At 43.1% G+C, this 15,362-nt stretch overlaps 1 protein-coding gene across 8 annotated transcripts in view; it reads right to left on the bottom strand.

Annotated features, from left to right (window-relative positions):
* LOC311039254 (focal adhesion kinase 1-like) overlaps positions 1-15,362 on the bottom strand; it is a 129,629-nt gene that overhangs the window by 71,517 nt on the left and 42,750 nt on the right. For all 8 annotated transcript variants that reach the window (XM_084048986.1, XM_084048987.1, XM_084048984.1 and 5 more), the window contains 9 exons: positions 14,649-14,815; positions 10,455-10,542; positions 7,174-7,253; positions 6,753-6,815; positions 6,555-6,609; positions 4,595-4,735; positions 2,875-2,952; positions 2,361-2,468; positions 993-1,110 (listed from right to left, as the gene is read on the bottom strand). In XM_084048986.1, coding sequence (XP_083905112.1) covers positions 993-1,110; positions 2,361-2,468; positions 2,875-2,952; positions 4,595-4,735; positions 6,555-6,609; positions 6,753-6,815; positions 7,174-7,253; positions 10,455-10,542; positions 14,649-14,815 — 898 coding nt within the window. The remainder of the gene's footprint in view (positions 1-992; positions 1,111-2,360; positions 2,469-2,874; positions 2,953-4,594; positions 4,736-6,554; positions 6,610-6,752; positions 6,816-7,173; positions 7,254-10,454; positions 10,543-14,648; positions 14,816-15,362) is intronic.

Raw genomic sequence — 15,362 nt, 5'->3', positions numbered from 1 at the left:
GATCATCTATTTTCACTATTTAAATAATTTTTCAAATGATAACAAAAAATCACACCCTGTGTGAAGGAAGCGGTGCCTTTGTGGCGGGACTTAACTCTTTTCAGTTCGTCCCTATTGGTGGTCTGAGTCCACTTACCAAATTTGTACTTGGTAGCATGCTGCAAACTGGAAACTGGAATAATGGCTGTTTAAAGCCCAGCCAATGGGCAGACAGAGGGGGCGGGGCTTAAGTAATTACAGTTTGTCCATATTGGTGGTTTTAGTCCATGTCCAAAATTTGTACTCCGTAGCATGCTGCGAACTTGAGTTATGGCTGTTTAAAGGCCAGCCAATGGGAAGACAGAGGGGGCGGGGCTTGAGCAATTCATGCTCGGCCCGTATTGGTGGTCTAAGTCCACATACCAAATTTGGACTTGGTGGCATGCTGCAAACTGGAGTTATAGCTGTTTAAAATCCCGTGCTCATCCCGTGCTCATACGGGCGGACGTCCCTGGGGGTCCCTGGACCCCTCTTTGATAACCGGTGGCACGTGTGGCAAATGAGAGGAGAGATGGCATAGGCAATCTCCAAGTCCGTGTGTGTGTGTGTGTGTGTGTGTGTGTGTGCGTGTGTTTGTATGTGTTGCTTCTTTGCCGTGCTCATCCCGGGCTCATACACACAGACACACAGACACACAGACACCGAGTCAAAGCCACGTATAGAGCGGTTGGCACCGCTAAAAAGGAATGGTTTTTAACATACAAGGTTTCCACCCGACAGCAACGGTGTTGTGCTTGTACCTGTATGAGTGAGTGACAAAGACACCCCTCTGGATTCTTTGATTCTGAAGTTACAATCAATTGTATTCATCACACAATGACACAGACACAGATATGTCTAAAACCCTGCAAGGTCTAAATGACTGTTATGCAGGGATGAATAAAGCAACTCTGTGTGTTTGTGTGTGTGTGTGTGTGTGTGTGCGTGCGTGTGTGTGTGTGTGCGTGCCCTACCTTTGTGGACCCTGATGATGAAGGAGCGCGTTACCGAGGATACAAGCCTGCAGTATCCGTCAATCAGGTCGGCCATGTTTTCTGCTGTGGTCAGTGAGGCGGTGGTGACTGTGAGAGGCTACACACACACACACACACACACACACACACACACACACACACACACAGAGGGGTTAGTGTGTGTGGGACAGAGAGGTCTCAATGTGGACTGGAACACAGAGAAAGCTTTATCATCAATAATGTCCACACACACACACACACACACACACACACACACACACACACACACACACACACACACACACACACACACACACACACACACACACACACACACACACACACACACACACACACACACACACACACACACACACACACTCTCTCTCTTTCAAGCTCTCAAGAAAAGGCCTACTCTTGCATAGATGCTTTTACATTAATAGCATGTGCTGCAAATGTGCGCACGCTCCCTCACACACACACACACACACACACACACACACATAAAGCCCTACTTAAAGGTTCTATGGGCAAAGTGGTACACGGTCTAAAGCGCATGGCGCAAGTGCCTTGGGGGGAGAGTCCAACTCCAATTCTACTAGTAGCTATGGTGCATGATCTGGGTGCATCCTCTGCATCCTTGCATGGTGCAGAGAGGTTGTATTTCATCTGTCAATCAGTCATCATGGGTCTGTTTTGGGCATGACATGATTTAGACATCATTGCATCACCAAACCACAACTATTGAGTAATCTCCGATTTACACACTTTAATTTCCATTTTCAACAGAAAATGTGCTCACTATTAATAGTGTCAGAGTGTGTGTGTGTGTGTGTGTGTGTGTGTGTGTGTGTGTGTGTGTGTGTGTGTGTGTGTGTGTGTGTGTGTGTGTGTGTGTGTGTGTGTGTGCGTGTGTGTCTAAATTGACATGAACGCTCTCAGTGCCAATGAAATAAAAAAATATGTTCATACTGTGCCAGCAATTCTTTTTAATTGCCCCTCAATTTAAGTAAAAAAAAAGTGCTTAGAAAGCGAGATACAGCCTTTTTCAGTTATAAGTTAAACAAGGAGTGGATGGAGCTGCAAATCTTCAGATAATGATATCTTGGGTTCTGAACATTTAAAAAAAAAAAAATAATAATATATATATATATCTTTTTTTTTAAACTCGGGATAACTCGTTCTGGCACTGAGGGCATTCAGAAAAAAATCGGGATAACTCGTGGCTTGGCACGAGAGAGTTAATACTGTATGTCTGTATTTATGTACAGTATGTGCGTGTGTATAATTGTGTATGTTTTGTACATAGTGAGTGAGTGAGTGAGTGAGTGAGTGAGTGAGTGAGTGAGTGAGTGAGTGTGCATGTACCTCTGGAGCTCCTGCTACAACGACCTGCAGCATGCCTTTCCTCTCCTTCTCCTCCATAGCAGAGTACTGGATGGACTGAACCTGGATGAACGTAGCTAGATGTGTGGGCTGGAGAGAGAAGAGAGGAGAGCGTGCAACACAATGCAAAAACAGGGACAGAGTGAGGGGAGGGCTTTTGGGGCTGCAGACCAAAAATGTGTAACTTTAATATCTCAAATTCATATATCACTTTTATATATCACACCCAAAGAAGCTCAAAACAGGCGGCGTTGCGCCTTGACCGCAGCCACCACCAGACACTATGTTTACTGTTCCTTGTCCACACCTAGATTCATCCCTGATACCAAACACTTAACACCACATAACGTGTGTCTGTGTGTGTGTGTGTGTGTGTGTGTGTGTGTGTGTGTGTGTGTGTGTGTGTGTGTGTGTGTGTGTGTGTGTGTGTGTGTGTGTGTGTGTGTGTGTGTGTGTGTGTGTGCGCGTGCGCGTGCGTGTGCGTGTGTACACTCACCGTAGAACCCTTATCGGTGAGATAACTGATTCCTTCCTCTGGTCCTATTGCCAATTCTACTGATATTACCCAACTAGACTAGAGGGGGAGAGAAGAGAGAGAGGAGAGAGAAGAGGGGTAGAACATATAGATGCCATATTTCATTAAAACCTCAACAACCTCAACAGCAACAGCAGGGTTGATGTTAAAGCATTTTGACTCGGGTATTCAAAAATGACGTTGCTCTGTCGGTGGAGAGGTCAAATAAAACTATGTGAAAAGGACATTTACTTTGTGCTGGCTGTTTTCTCAGTTTCATGATATTGTTGAGCCGTGCACCTTGAGACTGTGGTTTAATCTGGAGTGCTGCGGGCATTCTGCATCACAGTGCTTCTTCTCATTCTAAATATGACATCACAATATAACATACTGCATATGGATTTCATATTTAGAAGTAGGACCCATGCACACAGCACCTTCAAGCACCTCAAAGTGTGCTATCACTAATGGACATACTAGTAGTTACTACTGTTGTTATTCTGAATTCTGAAACAATCTCTTTGTTGTTGTTGTTGTTATTGCCAACACTATGTTGATGAACCATAACCAAATAATTACACTCTTATGTACTCATATGAGATGTAACAATCCAAAAATGTTGAATCTTGAATCATTCTTTCAGTAATAATTTTCATCCTGAAGATGGCGCTGTCCAACAAATATCAACTTTACAGCACAACATACATCCTGGATTCAGACCATGATGCAGCCCTGCCCCCTTCAGGACAAACTAAGCAATGTCACCATAATGTGACCGTGACATGAGGAGTTTTAAAGTTCAGCTAACTACACTATGCAAGCTGTTTTTGTATGACTTGAACTGTAACGGTGGCTTCCATCGAAGGCTGGCGGTGTCTGCACATTGGTAGTGATTTGCATATCGTCTTGTCCTGTATAGTGTCATTGTCCTATGTTTAAAGTGGCAACCAGAACCAGTAGAGCCAATAATGAGGACGTTTTTTGATCTTGTAGATCAGCTATTTTCAGCAAAAGTGACGGCATCGAGTGTAAATCAGGCTTCAGAGTCCGAGTGTCCAGACTGAGACTCATTACGAAATGAGGTTTGTTGCTGTTTAGACTTGAACCCATTAAGACCTGAGGCCGATTCTTACAAATGTCTTCTAAATCCTAACAGTTTTCTGAAAAACGCATGTTTCTGCGTCAGTGGTTCTCAAACTTTTTCATGTCAAGGACCCCCAAAAATGATATGTATTTGGCCGCCGACCCCCATCTCAAAATGTTTAGTTCCAGGGACCCCCCAGAAGCAAAGATTTGAGTTAAAATGTTCACTTTAAAAGAAAATAAATATATTAATTTGCACAAATTTTCTCGATTTTTCAAAAGTAGCAGATCTACAAGCTCATAGCGCGGCACTCGGTGCCGCGCTATGAGCTTGTAGATCTGCTATTTTTGAATAGCCAAAGTGTAAAATAATGCTTTTTTTACCTCAAATCAAAAAATGACACAGATGCCTTCCAGGTCTTAATGGGTTAAAAAACAATCTGATTCCAATCTGAAAAATCTAATTTGGGCAATTAAAAAATTGGGGCATATTGGATGCATAATTGCCGATACCCATGTCATAAAAAAGTCAAATAGGGGCCAATATATGAATGGATATATGGGTCAGTCTCTACTCTCTACTTGTCAAAGCGGTATATGGTATATGGAGTGAACATACCCCCAGTGCACACTTGAAGCACTCCTTGTCAAAGCGGTAGATGGGCGTGAGGATCTCAAAGAACTTGTGGATGCTCTGCTCGTCGTTCAGGTTGGCAAACTGCTTGAAGGTCTGCTGGATCTGCTTGCGAAGAGTTTTGGCCTGAGAATGATGAGGAGGAGGAGGAGGAGGAGGAGGAAGAGGAGAACAGAAGCGGTCGAGGAATTAGAGCAGTGGTTCTCAAACATTTTCATGTCAAGGATTCCCAAATTGATATATATTTGGCCATGGACCCCCATCTGAAAATATGGTATGCCAGTGACCCCCATGAGAAGATTTTTTTGTCAAAATCTTTGAAAATGATTTAACATCTACAAGCTCAAAAGCATCAGGGTGCAACACCGTGAAACAGGCCCGGATTGGCCGTCGGGAGGACCGGGACTATTCCCGGTGGCCTGCCCCCTAGTGGCCTGCCTGAAAAAAAAAATAAAAAAATATCAGGTCAGGCCAGCCATCCACAGCCAGCGCGGCGCTTAGGTGATGCAGCAAAAAAATCTCTCCTAAGCACAGGCCAGGCCAACCACAGTCAATTTCAATTCAATGCAGCTCAGTGCAGCTGCGGGCCTCCCCCCTACCTTTAACCCCCAAAAAGGCCCCCCTTTTGTAAGGCCCCCCAAAAATAAGGCCCCCCCAAAAAAGGGCCCCCCAAAAAAATCGGGGTGGCCTGGGTGGGCGTGTATCTCCCGGCCAGATTTGGAGTCCCACTCCGGCCCTGCCGTGAAACACTGTTTAAATAATGTAAGAAGTATTGTTTGTTTGTTTGTTTGTTATTCATGATTGTATTTTCACGTCTATTTTCCTGTATTCGTAGAACCACACACCCAAAGGACATTAAAGCTCAATGTTCTGGACATTGCTTACATAACGTGTCTTTATTTTAGTACACGACAATGTATATTTTTTACGCTCTCCTTGACTTTAGAATGAAAGAACATTCTTGTTATTCACCACTGTATTTCCATGTCTATATTTTCCTTTATTTCTAGAACCACACACCCAAAACTAATTAACACTAATTGTTCTGGACATTGCTGGCGAGCAGTAGCCTCTACAGTTCTATCACCCATCCATACTCCGGGCCGGCGTACGAAAATAGCTGACCTGCAAGCTGACACCGCGGCGCGCTGCAAGCTTGCAGATCGGCTATTTATGGGCTCGCGCCACTGCACAACGGAGAATAAATTAAGCACAGCGGGAGTCATACTTGGTTGTGCGCCGTTGTGGCGCACAACCACTTTTCGGCGCGTGACACCATGTAAATCAGACATCGCTTTGGTCCAGTGCACCGTGCAATTGAAGTCAGAGTCAGATAGATTCGCTAAGGCAGAGAGTGATGAGGAGTATTATAGGCTACTTTTCAAGATACAGTGGACTTCCTGAAAGGCGATCAGGGAGAGCAAACTGAGAATTGAGAAGAATGTTGACACTGTCGACATGGTGATCACAACTTGCCGGAGATCTCACCAAACTAGTGAAACACTGACTGTCCTGTAACAACCATGTAACTGCGCCATCTTAAAACTCACCCGTGGTCCACAATGGGACAAGCAAGACTGAATGTTGCTGTATTGAACTGTGACAAGAATGACAAGAAAAGAACTATCAAAGTCCACAACTATAGAACGTCTGACATAATAATTATTAGTTCTATTGCTTGGTGTGGACGTTTTTTACAGAGGTTTACACTACAGTCAAGAAAAGGACAGATAATGAGAGAAACCAGATGATGAGACAACCTGACAGTGGGAACTGCATCCGCTTAGGTCCAATCAATCACAAAGCCAAGGAGTAATCAGTCGTTTAGCCGTTAAGCTGGACAGGCAGTCACAATGTCAGCTACTGTCAAACGAGCTTCCTTTACTTGATCACTGATGACTCTGAGGTGAATATTAAGTCCCAGAAACCAGTGTTAATTCCTCACCTTGAGCGAGTCCAGGAGACCCTTGGGGAAGAACCTTCTCAAACCGACGTCCTTCCTAAAAGAAGAACACATCTATGACTCACAACCATAATCACAATGACCAAATTCACATAATAATTCAATTTGACGTATTCACAGGAACGAATCAATAAGGTTTATGTCCGGTATATGATGTTATATTAATAGTGTGACTCTTACTCTAAAAGTTCATAGTTGGACTTCTTATCCAAAGCGTTCCCGGGCATCTCTCTGAAGAACCTCCTGGATGACAGACAAGCAGACAGACAGACAGACAAGAGAAGTAAGCAAAGAGACAAAGTCAAGCGGAGAAAAAGACAGACAAGCCATTCTAACATTCTCTTTTTTCTGGGATAAGAAATGATATATCTTGTAGGTAAAACCTACTAAAGTTTGAAGCAGTAGTACATTTAAATTCTCTATAATAGCAACACTCCTAAGTGAGCATGGTTGGGGTAATTAACTGACATTTCATGAACTATATTCACCTGTAAAACTCACAGGATATGTGAGGGATATGTGAGGAAGATTTTTGTATGAACATAATGTGTGTACGTGTACGTGTACGTGTACGTGTACGTGTACGTGTACGTGTACCCACCTGATCTCCAAACAGCCCAGTTTCAAAGCTACATCTTGATCCACCTGGTCTGCTATGTGTTGCATGTAGTCACTCTTTACCTGAGAAAACAAACACGTACCGAATATACCTCCAGTGCACACAGAAAATACTGTACATACATATCTTTGCTGTCGGGTGGAAATCTTTTAAGTCCAAAACCATCCCTTGATTATTATTTCAAAAACTACTTAAAATAGTGAAAATAGCCGATGTACAAGCTCACAACGCCTCACTTCACGAGGCGTTGTGAGCTTGTAGATCTGCTATGTTTTTATAATGTTTGTGTTACACTGAAGAAGTAGTAGTAAAAAGTAAAAATATGGAGATGCGACGTTTCTGCCCGACAGTAACGACACACATACCGTTCATACTGTACACGCAGTATACGCACACTGTATATAAAAAAATAATAATTTGGTCTCCACTCTGGGGTGTTTTTTGTCACTGTATAATTTGCACATATGCAAAATTTGTCCTCTCCATTTTACCCGTCCTATAACTACTAGGAGCAGTGAACAGCCATTAGTACGGTGCTCAGGGAGCAGTTAGGCGGTTAAGTGTCTTGCTCAGGGATACTTCAACACATTGCTAAGGCCTAGAATTAATACTTATACTTGCCTACTTATGTTGAATGAGTATAGTCAGTGGTGGACATTAAATACTTGAATACTTTACTTTTTGTTTAGTATCTGTACTTTACTTGAGTATTTGTATTATTGGATACTCATGACTTTCACTCCACAACATTTCAAAGACAAATATTGTACTTTTGACTCCCCTTCATTTCTAGGAAGTGGAAAAGCGTGTGGTATGTGGTTTGAACTCACCACTATTCTTCTTTTAATTTGCACTGTTGAATACTTAAGTGTTTTTAAAAGCAAGTACTCCAGTAATTTCACTTGGGTACAAATAACTTTTACTTGTAGTTGAGTGATATACTGATATTTGACCAGGAGTATCTATACTTTGTCTCAGGTACTGGGGTGGGGGTACTTTGTCCACCACTGAGTATAGTGCAGTGTGCATGCCATGCCGTAGTGTCCATTTAGTTTTAGTCATATTTTAGTCATCTGAAATGTTTTAGTTTTTGTCTAGTTTTAGTCGACTAAATATCATACGATTTTAGTCGACTAAATCTACAGTTGATATAGTCGACTAAAATGTATTTTGGTATGTATAATGGCTGATTTTACACTTGGTTGTATGCTGAAAATAGCCAATCTACAAACTCACAACGCGTCGCGTTGTGAGCTTGTAGATCTGCTATTTTCAGAGTGTAACACCCGAGCACAACCAAACATAACATGACTTGTCTTTTAGTTCTACTGGATCTCTTCTCCACTAATATTTTAGTCTAGTTTTTTATTTGTTGACAGAATTGTCAATATATTTAGTCTTAGTTTTAGTCATCATAGCCTAGCTTTTATTTAGTTTTTATTTAGTTTTCGTCAGTGAAAAAAAGTAGTGTCGAGCAGAGCAGTGAGTACAGTGTTGAACAGAGCAGTGAGTACAGTGTTGAACAGTGTTGAGCAGAGCAGTGAGTACAGTGTTGAGCAGAGCAGTGAGTACAGTGTTGAACAGAGCAGTGAGTACAGTGTTGAGCAGAGCAGTGAGTGCAGTGTTGAGCAGAGCAGTGAGTACAGTGTTGAACAGAGCAGTGAGTACAGTGTTGAGCAGAGCAGTGAGTACAGTGTTCAACAGAGCAGTGAGTACAGTGTTGAACAGAGCAGTGAGTACAGTGTTGAACAGTGTTGAGCAGAGCAGTGAGGGCAGTGTTGAGCAGTGTTGAGCAGAGCAGTGAGTACAGTGTTGAGCAGAGCAGTGAGTACAGTGTTGAGCAGAGCAGTGAGTACAGTGTTGAGCAGAGCAGTGAGTGCAGTGTTGAGCAGAGCAGTGAGTACAGTGTTGAGCAGAGCAGTGAGTACAGTGTTGAGCAGTGTTGAGCAGAGCAGTGAGTACAGTGTTGAGCAGAGCAGTGAGTACATAACATGACTTGTCTTTTAGTTCTACTGGATCTCTTCTCCACTAATATTTTAGTCTAGTTTTTTATTTGTTGACAGAATTGTCAATATATTTAGTCTTAGTTTTAGTCATCATAGCCTAGCTTTTATTTAGTTTTTATTTAGTTTTCGTCAGTGAAAAAAAGTAGTGTCGAGCAGAGCAGTGAGTACAGTGTTGAACAGAGCAGTGAGTACAGTGTTGAACAGTGTTGAGCAGAGCAGTGAGTACAGTGTTGAGCAGAGCAGTGAGTACAGTGTTGAACAGAGCAGTGAGTACAGTGTTGAGCAGAGCAGTGAGTGCAGTGTTGAGCAGAGCAGTGAGTACAGTGTTGAACAGAGCAGTGAGTACAGTGTTGAGCAGAGCAGTGAGTACAGTGTTCAACAGAGCAGTGAGTACAGTGTTGAACAGAGCAGTGAGTACAGTGTTGAACAGTGTTGAGCAGAGCAGTGAGGGCAGTGTTGAGCAGTGTTGAGCAGAGCAGTGAGTACAGTGTTGAGCAGAGCAGTGAGTACAGTGTTGAGCAGAGCAGTGAGTACAGTGTTGAGCAGAGCAGTGAGTGCAGTGTTGAGCAGAGCAGTGAGTACAGTGTTGAGCAGAGCAGTGAGTACAGTGTTGAGCAGTGTTGAGCAGAGCAGTGAGTACAGTGTTGAGCAGAGCAGTGAGTACAGTGTTGAGCAGAGCAGTGAGTACAGTGTTGAACAGTGTTGAGCAGAGCAGTGAGTACAGTGTTGAGCAGAGCAGTGAGGGCAGTGTTGAGCAGTGTTGAGCAGAGCAGTGAGTGCAGTGTTGAGCAGAGCAGTGAGTACAGTGTTGAGCAGAGCAGTGAGTACAGTGTTGAGCAGAGCAGTGAGTACAGTGTTGAGCAGAGCAGTGAGTGCAGTGTTGAACAGTGTTGAGCAGAGCAGTGAGTACAGTGTTGAGCAGAGCAGTGAGTGCAGTGTTGAGCAGAGCAGTGAGGGCAGTGTTGAGCAGAGCAGTGAGTACAGTGTTGAGCAGAGCAGTGAGTGCAGTGTTGGACAGTGTTGAGCAGAGCAGTGAGTACAGTGTTGAGCAGAGCAGTGAGTGCAGTGTTGAGCAGAGCAGTGAGTACAGTGTTGAGCAGAGCAGTGAGTGCAGTGTTGAACAGTGTTGAGCAGAGCAGTGAGTACAGTGTTGAGCAGAGCAGTGAGTACAGTGTTGAACAGAGCAGTGAGTGCAGTGTTGAACAGTGTTGAGCAGAGCAGTGAGTGCAGTGTTGAATAGTGTCCTACAGTACCTACCTGGTGGTAGAGGTAGTTGAGGGAAGGCTTGTCTTCAGAGAAATGACTGAGGTACCCTTTAGGAAGGTAACGTATCCGCAACTCATATCTGAGACACACAGATGAACAGAAAGGATGGTTTAATTATCGCACGCACACACACACACACACACACACACACACACACACACACACACACACACACACACACACACACACACACACACACACGGTAAGAGACAACTGGTCATCCACGTATATCAAAAAGTAGCTTGAATCAGTACCGCTGTCAAACATTCTTCATCATCATAAAATTCAACAGGGTTGTTCCTTATTTTCCACTGAGGAAATGTCCTTCAGTCCATCAAAAACATGCAACCATTTTCAAAATGTAAATCACCTCAGCAGTTTAATCCCTAACTGAGTTTACAGAGTTTAAAGTTGTGGAGCGTCAGGATTAAGATTGATCCAGGGTCACTGTGAAAACTAAAACCAAGATTTAAGGATGGCTTAAATGTAAACCTGATTATTCTTAAACTAGGTTTCAAGTTTTGTGCAAATGGATTAGTTTATTAACCTTGATTTAATCCACTTTAATCCTTGTTGTTGGTGCAAGGCGGTCTGGGGATCGCCGCTCTACACACCAGAAAACCGGCACTCATACCAGTCTTTCCAGATCTACACACGACGTCACAGAGCTTAGTAGATCCGCTATTTTTGCTGTGGTTATAACTTTGATCGAAACAAAACAGCGTCCCTTGATCATTCACAGTACCGGTCCAGAGTGTGTTTAATTTAGTGTGTGTAAATGCGGTGCGATACCACCAACCACTCTGCAGTCAGGTTAACCCATTAAGACCGGGAACTCATCTGTGTCATTTTTTAGATTTCTTTGGCTATTCAAAAATAGCAGATATACAAGCTCATAGCGCGGCACCGAGTGCCGCGCTATGAGCTTGTAGATCTGCTATTTTTAAAAACATTATTCAAAATGTATGCAAATCTTTGAATATTTATATAGTTTTTTAAAGCAAACATTTGTAACTCAAATCTTTACTTTTGCGGATTCTACAAAATGTCTTCTAAATCCTAACAGTCTTTTGTTGCTATAATCAGTGGTGCTCAAACTTTTTCATGTCAAGGACCACCCAAAATGATACGTATTTGGCCGCGGACCCCCATCTCAAAATACGTTGTTCCAGGGACCCCCCAGAAGCAAAGATTTGAGTTAAAAAATGTTCACTTTAAAAAAATATATATATATATTCAAAGATTTGCCCAGACTTTCTCGATTTTTCAAAAATAGCAGATCTACAAGCTCATAGCGCGGCACTCGGTGCCGCGCTATGAGCTTGTAGATCTGCTATTTTTGAATAGCTAAAGTGTAAAATAATGGTTAAAGTGCATCAGATGCGCCCCCCCGGTCTTAATGGGTTAACAAAGGAAACCAAGCGAGGACAAGGACTTGATGAATAAATCATAAACCCTTCTATAATGAATGAACCATGAAGATTCACTGAGAAACAAGAGAGAGAGAGAGAGAGGGATAGGTAGAGAGGGGGGTGGAGATGAGACAGAATGATGAGAAAAAGATGGACGGAAATTTGACGGTAAAAAAAAAGCACACGCCAGATAATATGAGAGGGAGAGAGAAAACAAGAGACGGAGATGGAGTGAGAGAGAGAGAAAAGGACAGAGAACAGAGAGATGAATATATAAGAGAGAGAGAGAGAGAGAGAGAGAGAGAGAGAGAGAGAGAGAGAGAGAGAGAGAGAGAGAGAGAGTGTGTTCCATCTCCAGTGCTGTGACGTTGTTCTAACAATAGCCTGGCAGCAGCAGCAACAGCCGGTGTTGCCAAGTCTGCTTATTACAGGCGACTTTGGGCTTGTTTTTCTGTTAGGTCGCTTGTAAATAGTGGTCGTTGCGGTTTGGCGTTTTCTGGGGCTTGTTTCTAGAGTGCAGTTGCTTTTTTTTTTGGGCTTGCCCTCCTAATGTTGTTTAAACCAGCGGTTCATGTCAAGGACCCCCCCAAATTAATATGTATATTGGTCCACGGAACCCCCATCTGAAAATATGTTGTGCCAGGGACTCAGGAGTGCAGGATTTGTGGTGTTAAAATATTTCCAAAATATTCCTTTTTTCCCCAAGATGTTTTTTTGAAAATAGTCGATGAATATAGGTTTGAAAGTGCTCATGTGCCCTATAGTTGCTTCTTTTTGGGCTCGTTTTCATACACCTGGCTGCTTATTCCTCACGCCAAATCTGGCAACACTGGCAGCAGCAGCAGCAGAGAGCAGCTAGAGCAGTGCGACTCCAGTGGGTTTGCAGTGTATCCGCTGGCCAAACACACTGACTGTTCACTTTACAGGCTATTTATGTTCCGAGGTGTTTTCTGCTTCATTACACCATACTAGAGGAGAGAGAGAGAGGGACAGATAGAATGCAGAGAGGCGGGGGAGGGGGTGACACGCGTCGCACTTTCAAAACCTGTGACACCCAAAGGAGCATCATGTCATGTGACTTCGTGGTGAGCCAGCTAAATGGCTGAGACACCACGGCAGCCAAAAGTCTTGTCCTTTTAAAAACTAAAAATCCAACTAGGAGGATGATGTCACACTGCAAAGAAGGCTAGAACAGACTTCCTGCAAAACATTTAATTAACAGCTGGCTACTACTACTTTGTTGATTAAATTAAGGACTGAATCCTGGCTGCCAGAGCCTCAAAATAACAAATAAATAACGGGCATGGCTCTCATGTTGATCTCAGACTTCATGAGAGTCTGTGACGTCAGTCGTCTATATGACATATCATAGTCTCTGTCGGGTAGAAACCTCATATGTTCATAACTATTATTTTTCAGGATTCAAATTCAAAAATAGCAAAAGTACACAGATCGACAAGTTCAAAACGGCTAGCTTCGCGCCACATTTCGAGCTTGCATATCTGCTATTTTTTATACTTTTGTGATCAAGTAGGGCAGTGGTTTTCAACCAGTGGTCCGGGGACCACCAGTGGTCCTTGAGGGAGTTCCAGTGGGTCCCCAGCTAAATGATAGATAGGAACCAAATGGACCCTTATAGGTCTGTAACTCTGAGAGTGTAACAAATGGAACCAAATGATTTGGTTCCATTTGTACACTCTAAGAGTTAAATTAACATTGATTTCATAATATAAATTGTGGTCCCAGAGATAGAAATGCCATTAAATGGGGGTCTGTAGCCTAATGCATGTTAAACTGGGGGTCCTTGAAATTGAAATGGTTGAGAATCGCTGCTAGAGCCGTAAAAATCTCTTATTGGGGGTCCCTGGCATAACTTTTCAAATGGGGGTCCCTGGGCTAATGTGTGTCAATTTGGGGGTTGAAAAAAAGGTTTAAAACCACTGAAGTAGGGCATTAATTTACGCGAAAACACAAAAAGTTGATCGTATGTTTCCATATTTCAGCATGGTTTAAGCCTCAGGGTCCGGCTCTTTGACTTATCATGATCATAAAATGTAAGTAAAATATTTCAAAAAATATAAAACGTGGAAAATGGTGTTGGTGTTGATTGGTGCAGTTGTTTCTGAGATTAGCCCCAGACAGACAGATAGACAGACCCTCTTATAGACTGCTAGCCTCCTACAAAGCCACGCTGTAAAAAAAAAAAAAAAAGAGAAAAAAAAGAGAGAGAAGGCACATATCTCCTACCTAAAACTTGTCTAATAAGTTCAACATGGCTCTCTATTGATGTCATAATGATGACATTAGTTTTGCCCAAGGGTCTTCAAATCAATCCACAGTTTGGTGGATCGATTATAGGTTATGCACAAAATGTGTAAAATATTCACACCATTCTGAGATGTCAGTGTGCACAATCAATTTGGCACTGATCGGTGTAATGGTTTGTATGATTAGCCGTGGACGGACCCAAGGACAGGCAAAAAAATGGGGGACTTACGTACATACAAACGTACATGCATACGTACATACATACGTACATACAAACGTACATGCATACGGACATAAATAAGGTCGAACACTGTTTTAGATAGCTGACCCCTTCGGAGTCAGGCCGTAAAAAGCTGTTTAACGCTCATTACCACATGACTCCTGAGATCATGTATACCTAATTTGGTGAAAATTGGCCCCAAAAAATCATGTTGCTGCAACCAAAATGGCTAACATTTTAGCATTTGTGACATGCCCTTTTTTTAAATCAAACTCATAGTTGTACCTCCACTCCTCCTGGGGGTGCTGTTTCTCATACTTCTCCCTGACGTGAGACACGCCCAGATCGGGATGCAGCCAATGGAGCGCCTCGGAGCGCAGGTGAGCCAGACGGAGGCCCAGTGAGGACACACAGCGCAACTTGTGGATCTCTGCTATCTTCTGGATAACACCCTGGAGAGAGAGAGAGAGAGTCGGGGGGAGAGAGAGAGTCGGGGAGAGAGAGAGAGAGTTGGGGGGAGAGAGAGTGAGAGAGAGAATAAAAGGAGTAAGAGAAAGAGGGACGGAGAGAGCTCACGTCACTTTCATTCCAGAGAAATGTCACCTTGTTCTTGGCATTTAGCTTTTGAGAGAGAGCATGTGTGTGTGTGTGTGTGTGTGTGTGTGTGTGTGTGTGTGTGTGTGTGTGTGTGTGTGTGTGTGTGTGTGTGCACGCGCGGGCATCCTAGTCCTAATGTTCGATTTGTGAAACGGTGCGTGAAAGGAGCCGCCACACTAGTGCTGTTTCCTAAACAATTAACACAATATGTACTGTATGTATATGTATGATGTTTTAGTAACAGTGTTCCTGCTGTTCTACATACCACCAACCAGGTGAAGAAATCACAAGCTGAGGCTTTCACCTTTGCGTTTATACAAAATCTCTGAGACTATTTATCTCCAGTATGATCGATCCCCTGATGGTTGCTAATCCCTGAGTGTTTCACTGTGCTTCGGTAAA

Source organism: Gymnoscopelus microlampas (assembly GCF_963454915.1).
Source record: "Gymnoscopelus microlampas genome assembly, chromosome: 3".
In the NCBI taxonomy this organism is placed as follows: Eukaryota; Metazoa; Chordata; class Actinopteri; order Myctophiformes; family Myctophidae; genus Gymnoscopelus; species Gymnoscopelus microlampas.
Note: the sequence above shows the minus strand (reverse complement) of the source record. Positions and strands in the feature narration are given on the sequence as shown.